Source organism: Panthera tigris, chromosome B1 (genome assembly GCF_018350195.1).
Source record: "Panthera tigris isolate Pti1 chromosome B1, P.tigris_Pti1_mat1.1, whole genome shotgun sequence".
Lineage (NCBI taxonomy): Eukaryota > Metazoa > Chordata > Mammalia > Carnivora > Felidae > Panthera > Panthera tigris.
In genome coordinates, this window is record NC_056663.1 from 194366042 (window position 1) to 194391761 (window position 25720).

Sequence of the window (25720 nt, forward strand, 5' to 3'; positions counted from 1 at the left end):
GTCTTCCTTCGGGTACATAAACATACACGTGCTTGATATGTGATAAGGTTACTGTTACAGTGAGGTTTTGCGTGCATTTGAAACTTCCTAACTAGAATGTCCTTTAAGGAGCCTGAATTCATGAGGTTTCCACAAATCATTCAGGCTCCTAAATTAAAATGTAAGAAACCTTCATTTCAGTATAGAATTTTTAAATTGTCTTCATCATGTTTTGGAACTGAAAAGAACATTGAGCTCTCATTCATGCAGCTCATATTTATTAGTGGCTGCTGGGTGTTAGTGAGCTTTAACGGTTTGGAGTTCAAGGAGGCCTCCGAAGTGCAGGGACAGGTCTCAGGAGAGATAGCTGGTCTCTGCACAGATCTCTGCGGTGCAGTGGGAAGAGCCCTAGACTGCGAATGAATTCATCTGAAGTCGTTGGCCTGGGGACAAGGTCATCAAGTCCCACTGAGCTTCGGTTTCCCGATGCACCAAGTGGGGTCACCAGTACCTACCACAGGCTGCTGGCGAGCTTAAGTGACATGTAACACGTGACGGCACTCAGCATATCGGGGGTACCCAAATGCTAAGTTTGATTTTAGTATTGCTCATATTTTACCTTTTTTTTTTTTTTTTTTTACAGCATGGCGAAAAGGAAAAAGTGTCCTCTTCAAAGGACCTGAAGCATGTTCACGCAAAAAGCGAACCAAGTAAACCTGCCCGGAGACTTTCCGAGTCGTTGCATTCAGCTGATGAAAACAAAAATGAGTCCAAGATAGAGAGAGAACACAGAAGACGCACATCCACCCCTGTCGTGGAGGAAGGGGCACAGGAAGAGGCTGACGCAAGAGATGGGAAGAGGCAGGCAGAACGGGCAGAGGTTGGCACCGAAGAGCCCCAGAAACAGAAGAGCACACTTAAAAATGAAAAGCATCTAAAGAAAGATGATTCTGAAACACCACATGTGAAAAGCCTACCTAAGAAAGAGGCAAAGTCCTCAAAGGACAAGCCTGAAAAAGAGAAGACTCTGTCAGAAGACAAAGTGTCTATGAAACATAAATATAAAGGTGACGGTCTGCATAAAACGAGTGAGGAGATGGAGCTTCACTCTTCTGAGAAAAGCTTAAAAGTGGATGAAAATACTCAAAAGCAAAGTCAACAACCAAAACTGTCTTCGGATGATAAAACTGAACGAAAAAGTAAACATAAGAATGAGAGGAAATTATCAATTTTAGGCAAAGACGGGAAGCCAGTTTCTGAGTATATTATAAAAACAGATGAGAATGTTCGTAAAGAAAACAACAAAAAAGAGAGACATGTTTCAGCCGAGAAAACTAAGGCAGAACACAAATCAAGAAGATCAAGTGATTCTAAAGTTCAGAAAGATTCTCTGAGTTCAAAGCAACACGGAATCCCATTGCAGAGAAGAAGTGACAGTTATTCAGAGGACAAGTGTGATATGGACCCAACTAATGTGGATAGTAATTCGAAACCAGAAGAGATGGTTCACAAGGAGAAGCGAAGAACAAAGAGCCTTCTGGAAGAGAAGCTTTTGTTAAAGTCGAAACCGAAAAGTCAAGGCAAGCAGTTAAAAGTAGTTGAACCGGAATTACAAGAAAGCGTCGCGAAACAGGTGACCACTCCAAAACCAGATAAGGAGAAGAATACAGAAGAGATCAACCCAGATAGACAGCGAAAGTCTAAAGTTGAAGACAGACCTTCTGAGGAAACTGGTGTGGAAGCTGTATCGGACAGTGCCGCTTCTTCACACGGGGTACAGAAGGACTCTTCGAGTCACAGAGCCAAGTTACCATTAGCGAAGGAGAAATATAAGGCTGAAAAAGATTCAGGCCCCTCCAGACCGGAGAGGAAGTTATCAGATGGGCACAAAAGCAGAAGCTTAAAGCATAGCAGTAAGGAAGTGAGAAAAAGGGAAGAAAATAAATCAGATGACAAAGATGGTAAAGAAGGTGACAGTAATCACGACAAGGCCAGAGGGAATAGTTCGGTTACAGAGAGGAAATTGAGTAGGAAGTTGTGTGAAAACCGAAGGGGAAGCTTATCCCAAGAAATGACCAAAGGAGAAGAAAGATCAGCAAACACCTTGGGCACCACCAGTAGTTCCCCCATTCAGAGACCAAAAAGGAGTGGTGATACCACATTAATGCCTGAACAAGAGCCAATGGAAATTGATTCCGAGCCAGCTGTTGAAAATGTGTCTGAAGCATCTAAAACCCAAGACAACAGCAATGCTATTTCTCAACAAGACGTTGACTCTGAAAATGTTACGAAACAAAAAACCGCAGTCCCGGTTCTGAAGGATGAATTAAGAACTTCCACAGTAGACTCAAAAACAGCAGCTCCAGCCTGTAAATCAGGACGTGGAACAGGAGTTGTTAGTAATTCTGAAAAGCACGCTGACCATAAAAGCACCCTGACCAAGAAAGTGCATATCCAAAGTGCTGTGTCCAAACTGAACCCTGGGGAGAAAGAACCCATTCACCAGGGAACTCATGAAACAAATACAGACTCCGAAACTAGTCCCACACCGTTTCCTCGAGCCCCGTCCGACAATGACAGGGCACAAAAGAATTTGAAAAATACAACCAGACCCCCCGAAGAACATGCTGCCCAAGGAGATGCTGATCGTGTACATTCCCCAAATTTAGATCCTTCACCATCCTTAAGTTCAGTAACTGTCGTGCCTCCAAAACAGTCTCCTGATTCGGACGTAATTCCTTTGGTTGACGGGAGGACTGTTTTAGAAGGCGACCCAGCCAGCCCCTCACTTGTGGAGCGCTCTGGTGTTCCTAACACAAGTTTGACTGCTAGGGAATCACAAGTCCTTATGACAGGTGACAGCAAAGAAAGTGGGGCAGTTTCCACAGTAGATACACCGGCAAAAGCAAGCGTGGATAGCAAAAGACACATTCCAGAAGGTTACCAGCCCACTGTGTTGCACAGTAAGCAGGGACAAGTAAACATGCCCGTTGGTGGCAAGTTAACTGACGCGAGGATGGAAAATGAGAGTGTTAACACAGAAGATGGCTTGATGGACGTGGCCAGGAAAGAAAGTGACTTAAGCACAGAGCCCAGTTCAAAGCAGACAGTGAGAGCTGTGCAAGAAAATGGCAAAAAGCATGGCGTCACCGTTGACCCAGTGCTCGGCACGCGGACAGACAAAGCTGCCGAGACAGTTGTGCTCAAGTATAGTAGTGGCCCAGGTGAAATAGAAAACACATCAGTTGATGTTGAAAGAAGGGCTGAAAACAGCGAGGTGGACACCAGTGTTGGATGTAATGCCGCTTTCCCAGTTTTGCAGCAAAGGAGTGGAAATGCTGAGGGTGTGACCGCCGGGCCTGGCAGAGCAGAAAAGTCTTCTTTTGCCACCAGTTCCGAAGGGAAGGGCGAAGGTGTTCCCTTCAATACCGTGAAGGCGGGGGATGCTACAACCACGTCCTCAGAAACAGGACAGGGTGAGGTGGCTGTGCCCTGCATGAGCATTGAGGCAGACGAAGGCTTCGTAGCAGGTGTCTGCTCTGGAAACAGTCCCCTTCGCGTCGGGGCAGAAGCCAGCGAATGCACTGTCTTCGCGGCGGCCGAAGAAGGCGGAGGCGTTGTCACAGAAGGGTTTGCCGAGAGCGAAACCTTCCTCACAAGCACCAAGGAGGGAGAGAGTGCAGAGTGTGCTATGGCTGAATCCGAAGAAAGGGCAGCCGACCCCGTGACTGCTCACGCAGTAACAATTGAAGACAATGTCAATAGTGGGGTGACAGAAGAGAAAGATGATGCTGTCACCAGCGCCGGCTCTGAAGAGAAGTGTGACGGTTCTTCACGTAGTGCGTTGGAAATGGCGGAAAGAACTGTCACCTTTATCAGTGAGGTTGAAAGCGATGGCGCGGTGACAAGTGCCGGGACAGAAGTAAGGGAGGGCTCCTTAAGCAGTGAGGAGGTGGATGGGTTCCAGAGAAATGTGACGAGAACGGGCCCCAAAAAAGAAACCGAGGGGACTGTGACATGCACCGGAGCGGAAAGGAGAAGCGCTGCTTTCGTCATGTGCTCCGTCACAGGCGCAGAGCGACAGGAGGAGCGTGTGGTTACAGGCGCAGCTGTGGCCCTGGCGGGGAGTGACGCGCCACCAGGAACCAGCGCCCCCCAGGACGGAGACGCTTCTGTGAATGACGGCGCGGAAGGTGAGAGTGCCGTCACCAGCACTGGGATAACAGAAGAAGATGGAGAGGGGCCAGCGAGCTGCACAGGCTCGGAAGAGGGCAACGAGGGCTTTGCTCTGAGCTCTGAATCAGAAGAAAATGGAGAGAGCGCAATGGACAGCACGGTAGCCAAAGAAGCCACTAACGTGCCGTTGGTCGCCGCTGGCCCATGTGACGACGAAGGCATTGTAACGAGCACCGGCGCAAAAGAGGAGGACGAGGAAGGTGAAGGTGTGGTGACCAGCACCGGAAGGGGGAATGAAATCGGGCATGCGTCCACCTGCACCGGGGCAGAGGAGGAAAGCGAGGGGGTATCGATCTGCGGAAGTGCCGAAGAAGGGGACGGTCAGATTGGTACTGCGGCAGGGTGCGTGGGAGCTGAGGCCGGAGCCACCGTCACCAACGCCAACGAGAGCAGTGTTGACAGCTTGAGCGGTGCGGAGAAGGGCATGAAAGATCCGGAGATCTGCTCCAGCGCCAAAGGCGTCGTAGAAAGCAGCGTGACCAGTGCGGCTTCAGGGAAGGGTGACGTGGCCCCAGTTCCCGGAGGTTGCGAGGCTCCCATGACCAGTGCAGCTTCAGATCACAGTGACAGTCCGCTCACCAGGAAAGAAAAAGTGGACGACACCACTACTTCCACTGGCTTGGTGGGGGGCAGTTACGAGGCACTCGGGTCGGGTGCGGGCCCACAATGTGAAGCTGGGCACATGTCGCCTGGTGGGAAGGAAGACGAAGGAATCATCACCTCTGGGGAAAATGAAGAGTGTGATGGCCTTCTGGCCACTACAGCCAGTGACACCGTTTCCAACCCAGCTGCCGTAGCTGGGGGCAAAAGTCCAGGCAAAGGCTTGCTGATTTCCACCAGCACAACAAACGACTGCACCCCTCAGCTGAGCACAGTTGCCGATGTACAGGAGGGTCATTCAAGCGCACTGAGAGGTGGGGCAGATCGGGAAGGTGCCGGCATAAACGGGGAAGAATTCGAGGCCCCCATGCCCAGTGCGGTGTCAGGTGAGAGCCAGCTGGCTGCCGTGAGACATGAGGACAAAGACGAGTGTGCCATGATTTCCACGAGCATCGGCGAAGAGTTCGAGGTGCCGATTTCTAGCGCGACGACCCTCGCGTGTGCCGAGAGTCAGCCGCCGGCGGCCGCGGCGGAGGAGAGTGCCAAAGGCGCCGGCTCGGCGAGCGCCGACGACTTCGAGGTGCCCATGCCCAGCGCGCCCACGCAAGCTGAAAGCCCCCTTGCCTCGACCAGCAAGGAGGAGAAGGACGAGTGTGCGCTCATCTCCACCAGCATAGCGGAGGAGCGCGAGGCCTCTGTGGCAGGCACGCGGCCCACCACCGCCCTGGAAGAGAAGGACGGCAGTGCCATCATCTCCACCAGCTCGGGGGAGGACTGCGAGGGCCCCGTGTCCAGCGCCGCCCCGCGGGAGGAAGGCCACCCCTCGGCCGTGCGGGCGGAGGAGGTCGGCGACACCGCCATGATTTCCACGAGCACCTCCGAAGGCCGCGAGGCGGTCATGCGGGGCGCTGTCCCACGGGACGATGAGCGGCCCGCCGCTGCAAGGACGGAGGACTCCAGCGACACGGCCATCATCTCCACCAGCACGGCCGAGTGCGTGCTGCTGCCTGCCGGCCTCGACAGGCACGAGGAGAGCCCGCTGACCGCCAGCGTCGCCGACAGAAGAGACCCCTCGGCCGCCAGGAGGAGCCGGGGCGAGGCCCCGACGCCCAGCCCGATGGCCGCGAACAGCCCTCCACACCCAGCACCGCCGCCAGGGGCCAGAGCCACAGGCCCCGAGGACCGTCCCTGCGAGGTGCCACCGGCAGTGACAGAACGCAGCGAGAGCCCTTCGCCCCTCGTCGGCGTGGCAGAGAGGAGCACGTGGCCAAGCTCCGTTCAGAGAGGACGGGGGGGCCAGGGGGCCGCCGCGGCAGGGCATGACACCTGTTGGGCAGGGAGGGGCGAGCAGAGGAGAGCGGGCGCACCCGAGGATGGACAGGGGCGGACGGCCGGGGACGCCTCCCTCGGGAGCCGCTGTTTGCCGGCAGTGAGTCCCGGTGCCGGGAGGGCTGACAACGTGCCTCCTGTCCCAGACGCTGCAGCGCGGCCGCCCTCTCCGGGGCACTGTGGGCCGGCCGACCCCGGGAAAACCACCACCAGTGAATGTGTTAATGGCCGAGAGTCAGAAACTGGTCCTTCCCACGGGGCGCCCCTTCCAGCTGCCTGCGCTGTAGCTCCGTCGGCTCCAAGACATGAGCAGGACTTGACCGTGACAAGTGACCACAACGGCGGACGGACAATCCAAGGGTCCAGTGAGAAAGCAGCAGACGGTAGTGGCATGAGGAAATCATTGCAGGAGGAAAGAGACCTCAAGGTCATTGTTCCTCCTGAGGAGAATTTGCACGATATAGGTGAGACTCGCCCTAATTGTACATACTAGCGTTTTACAAAGGTGATTGCACGTAGGGTATGTTTAAAACCATCTTTCAAAAGGTGGTTTTGCTTCCAGGATGTCACAAAATAACTTCTCAAGTAGGAAGACTGAGCTCAGAACCATGGGTTTAAAAACTTAAAACCTTAGACCCGTTTCTCATGTGGCAGGAGAGCAGAGGCAGGAAGCTGGGGGAGGGGAGGTCAGCCACCCGTGTGTGATTTGCATGACTGCTGCAAGGTACTAAACCTCGAAGCCTCGGGTTTTTGTCACAATGAACACTACCTTACAACAGCCCTGTGAAGTGAGCATTTTTTTATCACTCCATTTACACATGAGAAAATAGGTTCAGAGAGTTTAAATAACTTGCATGGTACTTAGGGCCCTTTAGAAAAAAATTACTTCCGAGCCTTAGTTTTCCATCGTATAAAACGGGGAATAATAGTGCAAAAACAAACACGATTCAGCCCTCATCTAACATCCTATAGATTTGCGATGAGTGTCAGTTCAGTCCGGCTGGCTACTTGTCATCAGAGGAGCACAGTATTTTTTAACGGAGTTTTTCATTCAGGTAAAGTGAGCTTCTGGTTTGGAATTTGAAAGACAAAAAGAAGCGTGTTCCCTCCTGACAGATTTCAGAGAGTAGATGTTGGTAGAAAGTTGGTAACTTTCAAAGGGGTAACCTTTAGGCTCAGTCATTCACTGTGCCATCCAACTTGGGACACCCTGTGCCAGCCACGACTGTGCTGGGCTTTGGGGAGGGGGAGCAGCTGTGAATCCGGCTTTGCATTTTAAGTAGGCAGGGACGCTCTGATGGCAGGCGCTGTGGGAACTCAAAGGGACGTCATGGGCTGGACCTGAGGGAGTCAGGGACGTCGACTTCTTTTCTGTGGGTGTGTGAATTAGAGTGTTCTGGACTTTTAAACTGCAACAGCCCTTAGATGTCATCAAATACAGCCTCAGGAAGCTGAGGCCAATAGATTGAGTCCTGTTCATTGTAGGGACTTAAGGGGCATTAAGAAGTGTTCCAAGGGTTGACATAAGGGACTTGAAATTTTTCCATTGCTTTTTGCCTGGGAAAATTGAGTGTTCTGCCAATTTTGTTTATTTTTGACAGAGAGACAGAGAATGAGTGGGGGAGGGGCAGAGAGAGAGGGGGACACAGAATCAGAAGCGGGCTCCAGGCTCCAAGCTGTCAGCACAGAGCTCGACAAGGGGCTTGAACCCACAGGCCACGAGATCATGACCTGAGCCGAAGTCAGACACTCAACTGACTGAGCCACCCAGGCGCCCCAAGTGTTCTGCAACTTTTTATGCATTAACCATTGCTACAGTCTGCTACTCCTTTCTCCCCTGCTTTGTTTCCCTGAAGGAACAAGATAGAACAGGTTTGGGGCGCCTGGGTGGCTCAGTCAGTTGAGCGTCCGACTTCGGCTCAGGTCATGATCTCACGGTTCGTGGGTTCGAGCCCCGCGTCGGGCTCTGTGCTGACAGCTCGGAGCCTGGAGCCCGCTTCGGATTCTGTGTCTCCCTGTCTTTCTGCCCCTCCCCGCTTGTGCTCTGTCTCTGTGAAAAGTGAATAAACGTTAAAAAGAAAAAAAAACAGAAGAGATTTTAGCAAGGAAAAGCCCGCATCCTCTTAGAGAAAGGAAGGGTTTTCTTTGGAGGCTTCTGTGTGGGTGGATGAAAGAACTGAGGCCACAGTCACAGAGGGATGAGGGCGAGAGAAAGGAAGGATCACAACAGGGGTAGGACTGAGTCTTACCAGAGAAAATGCCATTTTCTTTCTGTCTGCCTCCCGGTTTCGTAACTTTATTTTCAACTCTGCTGTGTCAGGGTGAAGCAAGCAAAGTGAATCTGTTCATAAACATGTTCTTTGTTGAGAATATAGCTCAGTGGCCCAGAGTTTTTTCTTTTAGGGCCAAACTTGATGCAGAACACTGTAGAAAAATATTTGGAAATATCACGTCTCCAGAAATAATCTTCTGTTATTCTTTCTGGGCAGCCATCTTAACAGCGAGAAACAATTTCACCCCCAAACTTAGTAAACGACTCCTGCCTTTCAGCCACGATTTTTCACACGTCCTCCTTTTGTTGTTTTCTACCGACAGCAAAATAAAACAGCGGAGGAAGGGGTCACGGCAGGCTAGGGAACAACATTGTTACCTTTTGATTCAGCATGGTTTTTTTTTTTTGCAAGCAAATTCTTAAATTGGCTAATGGTTTGGCTTTCTTTAGGCACTGAAGAATCTCCGTCGAGTGTTTTGGGAGGATGGGCACTGAAAGGCAGCTTGAAAACTGAGGTATGACTGACAGTTCAGTTACACTGGGCTGCACGTGGTGTAAGTACTATGTCACCACGCGTAGACGTGTGCATCCTTCAGCATCACACGGCTCCTGTTCCCACTGTACTTCGGACGTTTACACGTTGTCATGGTCGTGTCCTATGCAAGGAAAGCTAATAATCTCAACACGTAGTGCCATCATCAGTTCCATGTACTCAAACCAGGAGTCACCCGCAGTCTCTCGGTGTCACCCTACATTTAAGCCATTGCCAGTTCCTACGCGTTCCATGTCCAAAATGTGACTTGAATCTCTGCAGCCGGATCTCACGGCCCCCTCTGAGTGTGTGAGACAAGGTAGCAGTAAGCACGGGAATGATGCACAGTGCAGAGGAGGGTCAGCTTACCAGCAGGAGCAATGGTGCGCAGACAGGAGGGCTTGCCAAGAAGACATTTGAGTGGTGGTTCACAAGCAGACTAGGGATTTACCAGAGGGGAACGAAACGGAAAAGAGCCTTGCAGGCAAAGAAGTATGTTCTGGACGTGGAGCAGGAGGGCAGTTGTGAGCCCCAGACCCCGCAGCGGGGCAGGAACGGAGGCCTGACGAGAGAGGGGACGTGATGGGGGCGGGGGGTCGTCTTGTGTGTCGTATTACGGTGGCGTTTCACTTTCAAGGGGACGGGGCAACCACTGATGGATGAAATATGAGATTAGACTGACTTTCGTTTTCAAAGTTTGGCATGTGTTCGCTTTCAATTCTGCACAGACTTGAACGTGGTCTTTTATATTGTTACAAGATGCAAGATGCCTTCATTACCTTGAGGTTAGTCTTGCCTTCTTGTCATCAGAACCTCAGTTAACTTAGTGTTTTATGGTGCTTTGGACTTTTTAGACATTTGTACCATCAGAGGAAGAGAAAACCCAGGAAATTCTAGCAGCACCAGAAAGTCTGTATGGGAGACAGCCAAGTGGAGCAGGTAAGCCCTTTTTAGTGGTTGTCCACATTACTGTTTTCCTGGTCTGCGGTTTGACTTTCTGTTGCAGCTTAAAATCAATAGCTGATTCATAATTATAAAACACAGGCTATATGAATTTTCCTCTCACTTTTTAAAATAGGTTGGAGAGAGTTCTTTCCTATTTCATTTTTAGCATATACTCTTTCTTAGCATATACAGTTTCTCATCAAGCTGACTCTTTGTCAGTTTCATATAAGGTAATTGTTTAAATCTCTTCTTACCAAGTAAGTGTGCAAGGAGGCAAACTGCTCTGGAGCAAACTCTTGCTCTTTCCCCAGCACGTGGCTCCCTGCACCTTCCTGCCACGGAAGATGCTGTCACAGGTCCTTTCCAAAAGCTGGAAAGCCCGTGCATCCCTTCAAAGCTCTGCTTGTTGTCCCTTGGACTCTGGCTGGGCCCCAGCGAGCACAGAGCTGCTCCCGGCACGCACAGGCTCCTCCCGGTCTCTGTGCACCGTCTCCAGGGTCCACTGCAGGCTTCGTAGGAGAGAGCCCCAGGATTTACAGCAGCTCCCAAACTCTGGTCTCAGGACCCCTTTCCATTCTTAAAAATTATTGAGGATCCCAGACAGCTTTTGTTACGTGGATGATACCCATTGGCATTTATCCAATAAGAAACTAAAACTGAGTTAATATCACCAGCTCACTATAGGTTAAGCACAAGTAACATTTTTTTCATGAAAAATAGCACATTTTCCAAAACGGCAAAATGTACCAAGAAAAGTGACGTTGTTTTGCATTTTTGCAAATCTCTGTAAGTCTGGCTTTAATAGAAAGCAGTTGGTTACTCGGGGCTGTTTCTTTATTCAGCGTATTGCTGATGCTGTCTTGATTGAAGTATATGAAGAAAACCCAGCATGACACTTAAATGGTTGGCTTTTAATAGCATTTTCAGATAATTCTGGGAACATTACATGGCCTCTAGAAAACTCCATTGTGGACTCATGAATTTAAAAAGTTAATAACATCTTAGTGTGTTGACAATAGTTTGGACCTTGTGGACCCCTTGATGGAAGATCTCAGGAGTCCTAGGAGTCCTGGGACCACACTTCGAGAATCACTGGGTTAGGGAAATAGAAATGAGAATGGTGACAATGGACAATTATTTCTGGTTTGTTTCTAATCAGTACTGTAGCATCTCTTCTGGTTTGCACATCAACCAGGGAAAAAGATACTAGGAACTTGAGAGTATGTGACCAAATTTAAGTCTGTTCTTTTTTGTTTGTTTTTAAATGTTGGAATGTCCATATAAGCCACGTAGAACGGTCAAGGCGATTTTGGTTCAAGTAACAGAAACGCTACCAATGTTTATGGGGAATATATGTGCTCAACATCTTAGGCAGTTCAGCTGCTAGAACAGAATTCCATAGACTGAGTGTTGAAGCGACATATTTATTTTTCATGGTTCTGGAGGCTGGAGGTCCAAGTTCAGGGTGCCAGCGTGGTCAGGTTCTTGGTAAGGGCTCTCTTTCTGGTTATGTTCTCACATGTATGCATGCAGAGAAGGAGATTTCCTACCTCCTCTGCTCTCCGCAAGGACTCCACTCCCATCACAGTATTCCACCTTCATGATATTGAAACCTCCCAAATGCCTCACCTCCAAATACTATCACACTGGGGACTAGGGTTTCAATATATGAATTTGGGGGGGGACTCAAACATCCAGTCCATAGTATTCACACAACTGCAAAGTTCAGGCAGAGCAAGATCTCAGAGCATGATGAGGTCCCCAAAGACCCAATTTCTTCCCTTTCCCTCAGCCCCCAACAGAGATAATTGCTTTCTCATTTGTGAGCCTTTGGAGAAATATCTTTGTCCTGTCATTCCTGGCCAAAATCCTGAGACTTACTCTGATTTCAGCTTACATACCTTTGTCCACTCTAAACTAACTGCTATGACCAGATGAATATGATTTGCTGGTTGACTCAAAGTGAATCAAGTGCTGTCTGTTCCTGGGGTAAGAGTAGAGTTAGTGTCTTTGGAAGCACGTAGTATCCGAGACCACGGTCTGAGTTCTTGGAGAAGGGGCTAGGAGAGCAGCTATTATATTTACTATGATGACCTTGGCTCTTTAAATTACTCCCCCGACAAACATTAGTAAGCGGGGTTCCTTGTGAGTACCAGGGAAATGGAGGTGGAGAATGTGGTTCCTGTGCTCAGGGAGTTTGCAGAAGTAACTGCCAGTGAGGAAGGTTCTCTGTGTAAGACTGATACATGCATGACCGGTGGGGCTAGCTCTGCTGGGAGGGCCTTGGGGAGGGCCTGGCTTTAAGCTGAACCAGTCTCTCTCTCTCCCCTTTAATTATAGAAAGTAAGATACATAGAAGTGCATAGCAAGGTTTCCCACATTTCACGATACCCACCTTAAATACAATTCTGTATTTAAACAAAGATGAAATCATAGCATTTGTAGTGTTCTGTAATTTCTTTTTTTTTTTAACTCGGTGTTAGCATATACAGATTGACTTCATTTGTTTTAACAGCTGAAAGTAGTCTGTAACGCATTTTCCCATTTGTTAGAGCTTTAGTGGTCTCCAGTTTTTATGGTTTTTACTATTACAAATAAAGCTGCGATGAACTTTCATAGGCATATAGTTCTGTGTTTCCCCCAAGTATTTCCATGAAAGAGAATTGGAGGGTCAAAGAATATAGAAGGTTTAAATTTCCATAAGTGCTGGTCACTCCCCCTAAGTTGGAGCCAAATTATGGAAGGATGAGCAGGTGTGCATTAGGTAGACAAGGCGACGGAGGAGGATGGTGTGTAGGGAGCGGTGTATGTGGATCCTCACCCAGGACTGTCCAGAGTGGTCAGAACAGGGACCCTCCAAGGCAAAACCATCTGAAGGCACAGCCTCCAGAGTATGTGATCTCAAGAGCCTCATAAGCAGAAGTATCAAATAGTCCTCAGGGATCACCCCAAGACCTGAGAAGCCATTCATGGTGACATGTTAAAAACAGTGACTGGGGTGCCTGGGTGGCTCAGTCGGTTGAGCGCCCGACTTCGGTTCAGGTCATGATCTCACAGCTTGTGGGTTCGAGCCCCGCGTCGGGCTCTGTGCTGACAGCTCAGCGCCCAGAGCCTGCTTCAGAATCTATGCCTCCCTCTCTCACTCTTTGTCCCTCCCCGGCTCATGCTCTGTCTCTCTCTCTCTCTCTCTCTCTCTCTCTCAAAAATAAATAAACGTTAAAAAAAAAAAAAAAAAAAAAAAAAAAACAGTGACTAATTTATCCAAAACCTAGATGCGTTAGTTAAAATTGGTCTGTATGTGTTAGAGTACAAATAATTAACATCCCCTTGTTAATTGTCAAGGTGACGTTTTTGGATTCTGAAGTCTCTTTTCCCACAGTATAATCCAGATGACTTCACTGTGTTTAGGTACGATTCAATAAGAGATCTACTTACGTAAAAGGAAGTTGTTTAAAAGAAAAATGTGTGTTCTGTCATTGTTGAGTAGAAACAGTAGACCTTGTACTTCAAGTTTCCAGAGAATATAAATAGACCGTTGCTTTTGAAGGGATAGGATCTGACTTTTTGCTCGATGACATTGTTTTTAAATGAACCCGTGTCACTTTGCACCTAAACCCGTGTCACTTTGCAAAGGTCTCCCTTTCTTCTAAGCTTCAGATCACCAGCATAGTGAAATAGCTGCAGCGATTTGATGGACCACTGCCATTATTGTAAAAATGCAGACAACAATAATTCCTGTTTTTCTGGCATAACGGCAGACACGAATTGTAGAAAACAATTGGTCAGAATCTCATAGTTCACAAGGCAGCTAGGCCACTTAGCGGCATAGCCCCTACCTTACCTTAGAAAGTTCTCGATTTGTTTCTCTGTGGTTCAGAAACCGTGTTCAGTTTCCTTATTTCTCATTTTTGTTTTTGAACAGCTGGACCACAGGGGGAGCCTTTCTCAGTGAATGAATCACTTAACGTAAGTCACCGTCACGGTTTGGGTTTTGTCGCGGGGTCCGGTGTCCTGAGAGCAAACGTATAGGGGCGTCTCGCAGAAGGGCAGTCTTGTGCATTCTTCAGGAGACGGGAGGCTGCTTGTAATGTGCTCTCCACTCGAGAGCAGCACACTGACTGCTCTCGCTGCGCTGACTGCCAGCCAGCGTTCAACTGTGTCCCCTGAAGTCGTGAAATTTAGTTGTTTTCTTCAGAAGGAAAGGGTCTCCCTGAATTCAGCAGTACCGCGTGCTAGTGACTCCTTAGACCAGTGTCTTGACGCATTTAAGGAAACCGAAGAAGGCCTGCGTACCTCAGACTAGGAAACTCACCTGGTGATTACTAATGCAATCCTTCAAAGAACTATGAACTTTCTATTTTTTATGAATGGTAGCAAGTTTGATAATTGGATTGCGGCGTCTGAAATTATCCTGGTGCTGTGGACAAAACCGTTTGAAAACTACAGGGCGTTTTATGTTTGGGGAAAGCTTTTCTGAAGATACTCGACTGTGATTGTCATGCATACGTATTCTTTCCCAGCGGTGGCTGTCATAATCCCTTTTGTGCTGGGAAGAAATTTTATATCTCTCTTAACGCACAAGGGACCTGATATCTTACCAGGAGAGAACATTTTGTAAAATGCTTGCAAGTTGCAAAGAGACACGTTCTTTCCGGTGCCCCAGAGAACTGGGGGAGCTCTGCACCAGCAGATATCAGAGGGCTAACTTCACCCCTTTGAAACATCCTGTATGGTAGCTGGAAACTCCTCCACAGTCAGCTGAGTGAGAAGGAAGAGAAAAAAGCCCACTGTGTTTGGTTGAGCTTTATCCTCCAAAAGGATTCCAAATGTGGAGGCCTCTACCCCGCCTCATTTCCCTGAGGCCCCCCCCCCCCCCCCAGCAGCTGCCTTTCCCCAGTCAGGGCATCACTGTCCTTTCCAAGTATTCATAAAGTTCTGTAGCTAAGATTTCGAGTGTTGTAGGGTATTCTAAGACTTCCCTCAGCTAAAAAAATAAAAGCACAATTGACAAGATTTGCCAGAGAGAGATGATGACAGAATGACAGAATCCTTCAGCATTTTTAAATAAAGAGGGGGAAAAAGGTCATGAGGGATCATTGGATGGGAAGAGAATTCATAGAAATCAGAAAATTCTTCTTACCTCTTACACTTTTACCATAACCATTTTAAAGACAAGGAGAGTAAACACAGTGGGATGATAATTTGTTAAACCAAAACTTCTTCAAAAGCACTCTGCTCTTCTGCCTCGGGGTGAAATTTATTTTTTAAACTTTTTTTTTTTTTTTCTGGGTGAAATTTAGTTTTTGAACTTTTTTTTTTTTTTTTTTCCTGGGTGAAATTTGAGCATGTGTTCTAGTCCATTTCAGCATTCCCACAGACTACCAGATTGTGCCCACTATCTTCCTTATTTGTTTTCTCTGCCTTTAAGACTTTGGTGACACAATCCATAAATAACCTTTCCTATGGTATGTTTAGGTCAAAAATTCAGGCTCCAGAACAAATGAAGAAATTCATGGCAAATCTCATAACCAAGAAGGTAAGTTAATGAATTTCGTACTATTGACGTTAGTATTAATTGTAGTTACCATTTGTCGAGGGCCTTCTGTCTGTCAGGCCCTATGCTGATTACTTCACAAAGTCGCTCTTACTCAAGTCATATCATTTGGTAGGTGTTAGCAGCATCACTTCTGTAGCTGAGGAAACTGAGGCTTGGAGAAGTCCAGTGTTTGTTCAAGGCCCTCTAGCAGATAAGTGAGTGGTGGCTTGCCGTAAATAGCTACTAGAACTTTGCCGGTAACTTCACAGTGGACTTAAATCCGGCGGGAACACAAAACGCATAGTTCCCTGTGGTCTGTACTGTAAGAGCAGTTCTAAGTACTTGTGCTCAGTACTTGTGCTAAGTACCTGTGTTGCCTTCAGACAGACAGTCCCAGTTTGGTAGATCAGGGTTGTCATGGTTATGTGGCTCTTCCCCGGGAGTCAGGCCTCCACGAAACCTATGGAGGCTGCCAATTGCAGAGGGATAGTTCTCCTCTCAAGCAGAACATAGACTTTAGTCGATTCCTGCTGTGGGCACCTTACTCCAAGAATGGGGAAAGAGGTGTTTTTGTAACATGTTATGTACCGTGTTTCAAACCAAAGTAAAGCAGCTGTAATTCTACACACTCAAATACTCAGCACCTAGTTTTGTCATATCTTAAAATTTGGTATATCTGCTCTATCGGCATTTTGGAAAAAAAATGTTACAGATAGAATTGAAACCACATTGTATGCCTCCCTGATCCCAATCCCTCTCTGTCAACCCACTCCAAAGGGAACCACTCTTCTACAATCGCTGTATGTATTTCCCCAGAAAATTGTAGCCTGATGTTGCATACACGGAGAAGCTGACCCCCCCCCCCCGCCCCCGCCTTATTTGGAGGCCATTCATTCGGCATCACGTCCTGAAGTTCTGTCGTGTTGACGTGTGTAACTCCAGTTACTTGGTTTCGGGTGCTGTTTAGTATTCCACCGTGGGACTAGACCACCTTCATCCTGTTTTGCTTTGGTTGGTGGACGTTTGGATTCTAGCAACTTTTCCCAATGACGAAGAGTGCTGCCGTGCGTGATCTTGTACCTGTTTCCCAACGCGTAGTCGTGTGGCTGTGACTTGGGTGTGCAGTTGTTGAGCGGCTGGGCGCCTCCTCTGCTTCACAGACTGTGCCCAGCTGTCCCCAGGTGGTGTACCAATTACAGCTCCACATCGTCTCCTATATTTAGTATTATCAGACTCAGGAATGTTCGCTAATCAGAGGACTGTGAAACAAGGACTTGTTTTCCTTGGATACGTCTTCACAAGATGTTGCTACATGGGCTGGAGGAAAATGGCGCTACTCTGTGTAGAGTCCAGTGACCATCCTTCCACAAACCCATTTACTCACATTTTACAAATGGAAATCGCGGAGCTTACCTGACGTAGTTGCCGTGAGGACCCCGTCACAAAGATTTATGAAGTGTCCTTCCCCCTGCCACGCACGCCCCTCAAATAAGTACCGGAATGAATAATTTAACCTTTTTTTTCTTTTTTGTTGTTTATTAATCAGAGATGTCCAATGGCAGAAAAGACAACACAGAAGCCTTAAGAGATCACAGTGTTGAAGCAAATCCTAAAGAGGTGAGTTTTCATAAGAAACTCAAGTATTTCACGGTTTGTACCTAGTGTTTTCACCGGTGCACGGAGAAAGGCTTCCCTTTTTTGTATGTATTAAAAATTAAATGAATCTCCGTATCCCTTTTATCTGTTTATGCTCTTGTGTTGTGTAAGTAGTTATTGGGATGTGTCCACGTTGTACAGTCAGGAAGGTTAAGTGTTACTTCATACCCTGCCTTTCCTTGGCTCTTTGCTGGGCCACTGAGGAGGAGAAGAGCCCTACCGATTCATTTATGACATGCCATTGATTGTAAGACATAGCTGGACTTCAGGGATGGTAAAAGGAGAAATACTTCTTTAGGAACATATTTTAGAGTTGTTGGATTACAGTATCTAACCAGAAACAGATTTAGATGTTTCGTATGGATTTACATTCAGATCCAAAAAAGAAAAAGACTCAGGCTCACAAAATAAGTCTCATCCAAATCTAGATGCCAAAAATGCTATCCTAGATTTAAAAAAAAAAAAAAAAAAATTGCATGAAAATTTATTTCAAAGGCTAGAAGCTAATATAATGTGCTGTCATTTCAATGGATGTGGTCCCAGATTGTATTGCCTTTAATATAGTCATTCTTCATTCCAGGTTGAAGAGGAAGAAAGGCAGATGCCTAAAAGAAAAAGAAAGAAGCATTACCCCTCTTCAGAAGATGAACTGGGTATGTAGAATATATATGTTCCTCTTTTAGACATCTTTGAAGATCATATTATTTTTACATCCAAAATACTGGGCAAACATCCTAGAAAATTTTTGAGGGTGATAATTACTTACTTCACAACTCTTGAGTCCAGTTTGCGTCCAGACTGGCTTGGCACTTCAAGGATTTTTCTGGACTTGATCTAGAAACTACATGCAGAAGACCCAATCACTGGGACCGACATAAACCCTGGGTTTTATGGGTCCCTCTGTAACCTGTGCCTGGACCCTGCCAGGGGCCACCAGTTTCCTTATTTTCTATCATAAACAGATGCCCCACAGAGCTCGTGAAGTGTGTTAGTGAAGCATAAATGCAGTAGCCCTTCTGTGTTTCATATTGTTGACTTTCCCATGGTCTGTAACAGTGCCATCCAATAGAACTTGTTGCAGGCGTGGAAATATTCTGCATTTGTTTTGTCTAGTACAGTAGCCAGAGCCACGTGTGGCTTGCTGTTGAGCAGTAAAATGCCGTCAGTGTGAACGGGAGGCTGGATTTATAATTTCATTCGATTTTAATTTAAATTTCAACAGCCACATGTTGCTAATGGCTACCGTATTGGATGGTACAGAGACTGATACCTGACACAAAATAGAAATGCAATAAATGCTTATTAAATAATATGTGAGAAAGAATATGTGAAAAAGAATTTCCTTTTTTGGTTAGGAGCATGTAATTATTTTTTAATTCTCGAGTTCATATTTTAGGCACCATTCATGTTATTTTATACACGTTCATAATAACTGTGTGAGTTAGGCATCATCACCATTTTGTAAATGCATTTGTAAATGAAGGTTTGGCGAGACGATGACTTCATTGCACCAAGTAAATCTGATTCCCAAGCCCGTGGTCTTAATCCCTAAGCTACACCTTCTAGGTGGTAACTCATTGAGGGTGCTAACGTATCTCCAGGAACTCCGTGTGCCCTAAGCCCTTTCCATGGAACCTGCTGCTCTTTTGGTGTCATCTGAGCACTTGTGGATTTCTTGTTTTATTTTTTATATTTTACTTTCTTGGTTTTGCCAGGGCCACCGTCAGTGTTCAGTGCTCAAGTCACGTGACATAACATTTAGAGTAACTTTTGGCTTCACTATATCACAAGACTAAAAAAGAAGCCTTAAAGTGTCTTAAAATAGAACTATGCATTTCATTTTTCATTTAGCTTTTATCCCTTTGTGATTCTGTCCAAACTGATTTACAGATGAAAATCCAGACGTCCTAGATTCCAGAATAGAAACAGCACAGTGTTCTGAAACTGAGCCGCAAGATACAAAGGTATTTTTTCCACATATTAATGTTAGGTTTGGGGGCAACCTAATTACATCACCGTGAATACTTATTATGATATTCTTTCTCATTCTCGTGTCCTTTTTACTTCATGTATCTCTAATAGTCGCTTTATCATAAAAGGTATATTTTTTAGGATCCTGCAAAACAACAAATACTGCACTTTATCATTTTAAGCTGTAAGGGCAGTAACATCACAGTTTATATGTAACCATTGCTTAGGTTTCTGTTCAGTCATATTCACTGACTTCAGGTTTCTAGGTGTTTTCTTCCAAAGTGTCATAGGCTACCCATGTGCTCGCACCAAAACATTGAAATACAGTGACGCATCATGTTATTTTAAAAATTCGATATTCTGCCTTCTACTTTACTTCCTGGACTTAAAATAGAAGTAGTCCAAGGCTTGGCCTCACCCACTGCCTCTCGTTCACATGGTCTTATTCTCCCCTGAGGACTCGGGGAGGCGGCTCACAAATTTGTATTTCTGCCCTTGCTCTCCAGGCCCCCGTTTCTGCATTTCCTGGCGACACCTCTTCTTGGGCACGCTTCCATTTCTGAGACTCAGTACTGCTTATTGTCTCTCCCAAACTAGTTCCGTCTCCCTGTTCTCTCTTTCCCTAATTTATTTTTTCCACTTTGTTCCCGAAGTATTGAAGTCAGCTTATATCCATACATGCGGTTGAATTCTAGCTTAGTAAAACCAGTTCAGAGTCTCTCTTTTCTCCCAGTGACCGATGAACTAAATAAAAAGTAGTGGCAGAATTTTAACAACCAGAGAGGGAGCCATGTAACGTCATGAATTTCAATTGGTCCTGGTGAAGGAAAGAAAGAGGATTTTAACCGCATCCCTCCCCCTGCCCTGTGCTGAACAAGAATCCTGAGACAGTACACCTAGATTTGGAGAGACCAGGTCGAAGGGGTACCTTTATATTTTCCCTTCAATTTCACGTAAGTTTTTTCATGTTAAATTTAGGTCAAAGATACCAACCATTTTCACTAAAAAAATCACATACCGATAATATTTTCAATGTCGTAAGACAGAATTCTCATTTTATATTTTAATTGATGTGGTTTTGTTTACGTACTATGTTAGTATTACAGTATAGCATTTCAGTGTTTCTTGCTCAAAACTTTTTTGCCCCTAAGGGATGACTTCATGTGTTGCGAGACCATTGCTCTCAATCAGCCCAGCTGGATCCCCCCAGATTCTCGTAGGCACTTTCCCCTTTATCCCTCCCCACCCCCCCCCCCCACCCCCTCCTCCACCTCCCAAAGAAAAAAAGAAATCTGTTGCAAACTCCTATCAGTTCTTCTCTGGAGTTTCTCTCAAAAAGACAAAATCCAGCCTGAGGGAGGAGGAGTGATTTCTGTTTTGCAGGGGAAAAAAGAATGGCCTTGTTGCTGTAGAGTCTAGCCTTATCTCCTGTGGGTCTACCTTGGGAATTTCTATCTTTTGGTATAGCCTCACTAGCAGCAAAAACAGTTACTTTTTAAAAATTGTGCAACAAACTTCTACAAAAACTCCTAGGAAATACACTTTGAAACAGAAAGGAAAACTTTGGGAAGGACAAAAGGAGGCAGGGTGAGGAAGCTTCTGGTCTTGTTCAACCTCTCCATAGGAGGAGAACGCAGGAGATCTGGAAGAATTATCTAAAATGAGCTCTAAGACGAACAGCACTGCCTCACGGGCCACGGACGAAAAAGGTGAGTGATACACAGACTTAGATACGTTGTTGGGAGAGACTAATCTTTCCAAGTGCCAGCGTCTCTGTCCTCAGGCTTCGCTGGCCAAAGCTGCGCAGGACTCAGCTGTCCTTCCCAGAGAAACCAGTGGCTCACACTTCATAGCCCCAGGGCTTGGGAATCGTTTTGAATTTGGATCTTAACTCTACCCAAAGTGTGCTTATCGGTTAGCCAGACTCCAGTGCCTTAACTTGGGCGGCATAGGCCTGGGGATGGCGTGTGTGCGCCTCGGTGACTGGGACCGCGTAGGCCACTCGGACGGGTGTGGTGGCGACGCGGCTGCCCGGGGTCCCCGGCAGTGAACTGAGCTGTGCTCTTTCTGCAGACGAATACAGCGGCGGGGAAGCTGCTGGCGAAAAGACGGAGCAGAATGACGACGACACGGTGAAATCTCAGGAGGTAAGCAGTCAAGCAGTATCCTTCCTGTCTTCTTGTTCAGGTACGCGAGTGCTAACGAGAAACGGAGTGCATTGAAGGCGATTACCGAAAGTTTTTGCCAGGTGCCTTTGAGGTCGTTCGTGTTTTCAGCGCGCTGGGCCACCGTTTCACGCCGCGCGTCGTATCATCGGTGTCGTTGTGGTTAATCTTGTTCTCTTCATTTTCACTTCATTTCATCGGAACATTTTAAGAGACCTATTTCTGTCACGACCATGTAGGATCAGCCCAGAGCTGTACCTCAGTGTTTAGGTCAGAGAGCAGGACTGCTGAGCCCTGGAGTCTAGACAGGACGAAACGGGGACAGCACAGCCGGGTGCACAGAAGGCCCACAGCGAGTGCTGAATGGGACCCACTTTTAGGAGGGCAGGCCGACCTGCAGCCACATCCCCCTCTACTCGGGGGGATGTGCAGAGCCTTGGAGGGGGGGAGGCGGTGGAGGCAGAATCCCGCTGGCCTGAGACAGGCCCATAAATCAAGGGAAACAACCTGTACACCAGCCACATCCAGATGACTGTGACCAAGTTTGCCTGACTTGATACAACTTCTGAATAGTTCTCTTCGTTTTCTCACACTTGTGTATGAGAAGATCAGTGGCCTACTTTATTTTTTTTATAAGGGATAACATTTGGTCACAAGTGACTAGGACTGAATCCATATTTAAGTGCACACATAGGTCGACTGCAGAAGTAAAAGCTGACACTAAGCACTCACTGCCGTTAGCTCATCACCTAATCCCCAGGACTCCGTGAATTAGTAGTACAGCTCTCCGTGTTTACAAGGTGACAGAATGCACGACTGGGAATGGAGCCCTGGGCCAGGTATTTTTTTTTAAGTGACAGAGCTGGGATCTGAGACCTACGTCTTAGGAGAGAACTCTAAATCTCATTTGGAGACAACAACAAAATTTTATTGCTCTCTGTTTCCTTCCCCCTTTAGGAGGATCAGCCAGTAATTATTAAAAGGAAAAGAGGAAGACCCCGTAAATACCCCGTGGAAACAGCGTTAAAAACAAGTAGGTATTTATTTTCATGTGTTCTCGGTTCACAGGAAAGACGTTTCCAGGGGGGCGTGGTTGGCTCAGTCGTTAGATTCTTGATCTCAGGGTTGTGAGTTTGAGGCCCACATCGGGCATAGAGCTTATGTTAAAAAAAAAAAAAAAAAAAAAAAATATATATATTTTCAAACTGATTTTCTAAGTGAGATTTTTATTTTTGTATTTTTTAGAAGAAGACTGCAAAACAGATCCTGGTGTTGTCACTGTGAGTAATTGCAGCGCGTGAGAAATCTGGGAGCATTTGCTCTGGACCTGGATAGTATCTACTGCAGGATTCGTGTTCTGAACCCCTTTGCTTTTTTTTAATATTTGGAAAGCATTGAACGAGTTCCTCAAATAGAATCCTGAATAACCATTTAAATAACATTTCAGTTACCAGTAACTTTACGTAAACATACTGTTTTTCAGTCCGATCCCACCCTCACGTGAGAGTTTGGTTATATAGAAATTACGTAGGGACTTACCTTCTTGTCATCCTTGATTAAGATGTAGAAAATGGCTGTTGTATGTGATTTTTAGATAATGGCTTCTTTACGGAAACCCTCCCTGTGTCTCACCTGTTACTACTCCCTATGGAGTTCCCTTCGTGATAAAATGCTCCCTGATATTAGTGCAGGAAAATCCTCAGCGATACTTTATCTTTTCTTTGTCTTTGGCCCTGACGTGTACCGTCCAACAAAATCATTGCGTCAAGACTTCACTGCATGAGTTTCAAGGGCAGCATTATTAGAAGGACAAACACGTCCAGTGTTCTGACAAAACCAAATGGGACTGGAGTCTCCACTCTGCCACTTACTGCCAGAGCTGTGCACTAGGCTAGTGATGTGAGCCTCTAGAGACTCCTGTGTCTTTGGATGTAAAGAACCGTAACAGTACCTTTCGTGCTTCTCTCAGTAGAGTTATTAGAAGACAGCAGGACCGAGGAGCCACGTGTGAATGCACTTTACAACGTGTAAGATGGTTTGCCCGAGTTGGGGAATATTAACAGTGGGCCATGCCACGTCCCCTCCAGTGCTCCTCTCCCAGCATAGCAGCAGAGCGGCCGGGGACGAGGCTCGTGGCAGCCCCGGTCCTCCTGTGGAAAGACCATGCGTTCACAAGCACGGCATCCATGTTCTCTTGGTAGACCTAGCCAACGGCAGGAGACAGGTTCCACAGATTCTGCCTACGTCGTAGCGATCTTGAACCTTCCTTACGTAATTGCTGACTTTCTTGGTGGTGACAACTAACTGCTGACTTCAGTTTTTTCTTTGTTTAAATTTAGGTAGAACAGTCTCCACCTGGCAGCAAACCAAAATTAACACAAGCAGGTATGCCTCGAGCGTTGCTCTGCACGGGCTCTAGGGACAGAGCGGAGGCGGCAGCCTATGGGGGAAGGTTTCAGAGTTTGATTGTTTCTCAGTGAAGTGGGTTTCAACAGTTGCCCTCGTAGCCCTGGGAGACTCTTGCTACTGGCCTTTCTTGTGACAGGAGCCCTTCTTGGCTTCAGGCTTCTTGAGGAAGCCTCCAGAGAGGAGGGTGAAGGCAACCAAAAGTAAAATAGGGGCGACACTGCCGTGTCCAAACCATAATTTACTAGGTATGTTTAAGGGAGAGACGGGTCAGGCTGGGGACTGGGCACTCGTACCAGGAAGATAGGAATTGATATTCAAAAGCCTGTTGTTCTCACACAGTTTTGAAAGTAGCCTGTGCAGTTCTAGAGGCAGAGTGCAAGAGATAAAATTGCTTCCGTTATTTTGGTCCTCGTTCCAAGGAGAAAAATACTCCAGAATGTTGACAATGATTGGCCCGGGGTGGTGGGATCATGGGAACATTCCGTGTTCTTTTCGTTACCTGCATTTTCCAGAATTTGTACAATGTGTATATATTACTTTCGTGGTTTAAAACTTTGTACTTAAAACCAACAAGACCCATCGGTGGGTTTTAAAGGATTGGCGCAGGCAAAAAGATGAATGTGACCACGATTTGGGATCAAATAAATAGCTGGTTAGATCAGGAAAGGTAAAGCAAAGGTAAAGCAAAGGTAAAGCAAATACGTGATTTAAAAACTTCTCCACATTTAACTGATCACATTTGATCTTGTGATCAAATTCCAGTTTTTCTTGTCTCTTGGAAAATTAAGGTTGGCTGATTATTATTATTATTATTTTTATTGATTTTTTTTTTTTACAAAGGGGACTTCTTATGTTTGGTTTTTAACCAGTTTTTATTCATAATTTTATAATGTTTTGAATCCATATAACAAGAAACTTGTTATAACTTGAATCCCCTCTAAAGAGTCTAACCTGAGCTGCGTGATCAGTGGTTTGGCAGCGATTTTCTGAGTCTGGGTAACGATGGCCAGTTGAGGCAGGCTTCTCCACTGCCAGCCTTCTTGACGTGACTGTTCCCTCTACATCAGTGAGCGATGCAGGGAAGGGTGACCACACGGTCCTCACCCAAGTGTCTAGTGAGCTCCCCCATAACTTTAGTAACTTCAGACAGCGCCTTAAACTAAACTTCAGATACACCGTCAGAAAGCTGTAACATCTACAGGAAACATGTATGTAAAGAGCAGGCACACACAACCTAAAATCGGCCTCTAATATGTGCTTTTCTCAGTGCTCCGATATAACTGTTTACAGTCAGAGCATTCCAGCTAGCATGCACTTGTGATGTGCCTCCGAACAAATTACTCACATCAAGTTACCTGGGCCTCATTTTTCCTAACTGTAAAATGGGGATTATAACAGAGAGGGAGCTACACTGAGGTCTCCGTGAGGTCTCTCGTCCTGATGCGCAGCTCCCGGTGTGTCCCGAGGTGTCCCAGATGTCCCTTTCCTCCTCCTTTTCTGGGTTCAGAGCATTCGAGCTGAAAGGGTGGGCTAAGCCAGGTCCTCAGCTTACAGGTGAAACACTGAGGCTTGGGGAATTTAAATAATTTTCCCAGATGGCGCAGGTGACCTCTGACGGGTCTGAAGCACAGATTTGGAGGTCTCGACTTGGATTCAGATGTACTTTCTGCTGGGTATTCTGACTCGAGCTCCGCTTGCCTGATACAAGATGGTGACAGCTGGGGTAACAGGGCATTAATCAGCACTGGTACATTCGGAGACAACAAGCCAGACTGTTGAAAATTGATTTTACACCAAGTATTAATGCAGAGATTTTCCTTTTCTTAAAGATGAGTCCAGTAAAGAAACCACTACCCCACAAGAAAGAAGTACAAGCAATGTAAGTGTTAATTTTCTCATCGAGGTACATCCTTTAGGAATAAACTCAGTAAGTGTTCAGTTAACCACCCTTTTCACTTTATCGTTACTGCTTCTAGGATGATGGTGAAGAAAAAGCAGTAGCGAGCGTGCGTCGGAGAGGAAGAAAGCCCAAGCGCTCGCTCACTCTGTCAGACGACGCTGGTATGTTTCTGGCACGTTCTTAATTGCGG

General features: G+C 46.6%; 1 protein-coding gene across 2 annotated transcripts in view; it reads left to right on the forward strand.

The window, feature by feature from the left end:
* The window catches only part of BOD1L1 (biorientation of chromosomes in cell division 1 like 1), a 53607-nt gene that overhangs the window by 20500 nt on the left and 7387 nt on the right, over nt 1-25720 (forward strand). For both annotated transcript variants that reach the window (XM_042984917.1, XM_042984918.1), the window contains exons 10-24: nt 623-6608; nt 8867-8931; nt 9803-9887; nt 13816-13859; nt 15369-15429; nt 16976-17046; nt 17666-17738; nt 18976-19049; nt 20681-20765; nt 21130-21203; nt 22179-22254; nt 22467-22501; nt 23561-23606; nt 25460-25509; nt 25607-25691. In XM_042984917.1, the coding sequence (XP_042840851.1) occupies nt 623-6608; nt 8867-8931; nt 9803-9887; nt 13816-13859; nt 15369-15429; nt 16976-17046; nt 17666-17738; nt 18976-19049; nt 20681-20765; nt 21130-21203; nt 22179-22254; nt 22467-22501; nt 23561-23606; nt 25460-25509; nt 25607-25691 (6910 nt within the window). The remainder of the gene's footprint in view (nt 1-622; nt 6609-8866; nt 8932-9802; nt 9888-13815; nt 13860-15368; nt 15430-16975; nt 17047-17665; nt 17739-18975; nt 19050-20680; nt 20766-21129; nt 21204-22178; nt 22255-22466; nt 22502-23560; nt 23607-25459; nt 25510-25606; nt 25692-25720) is intronic.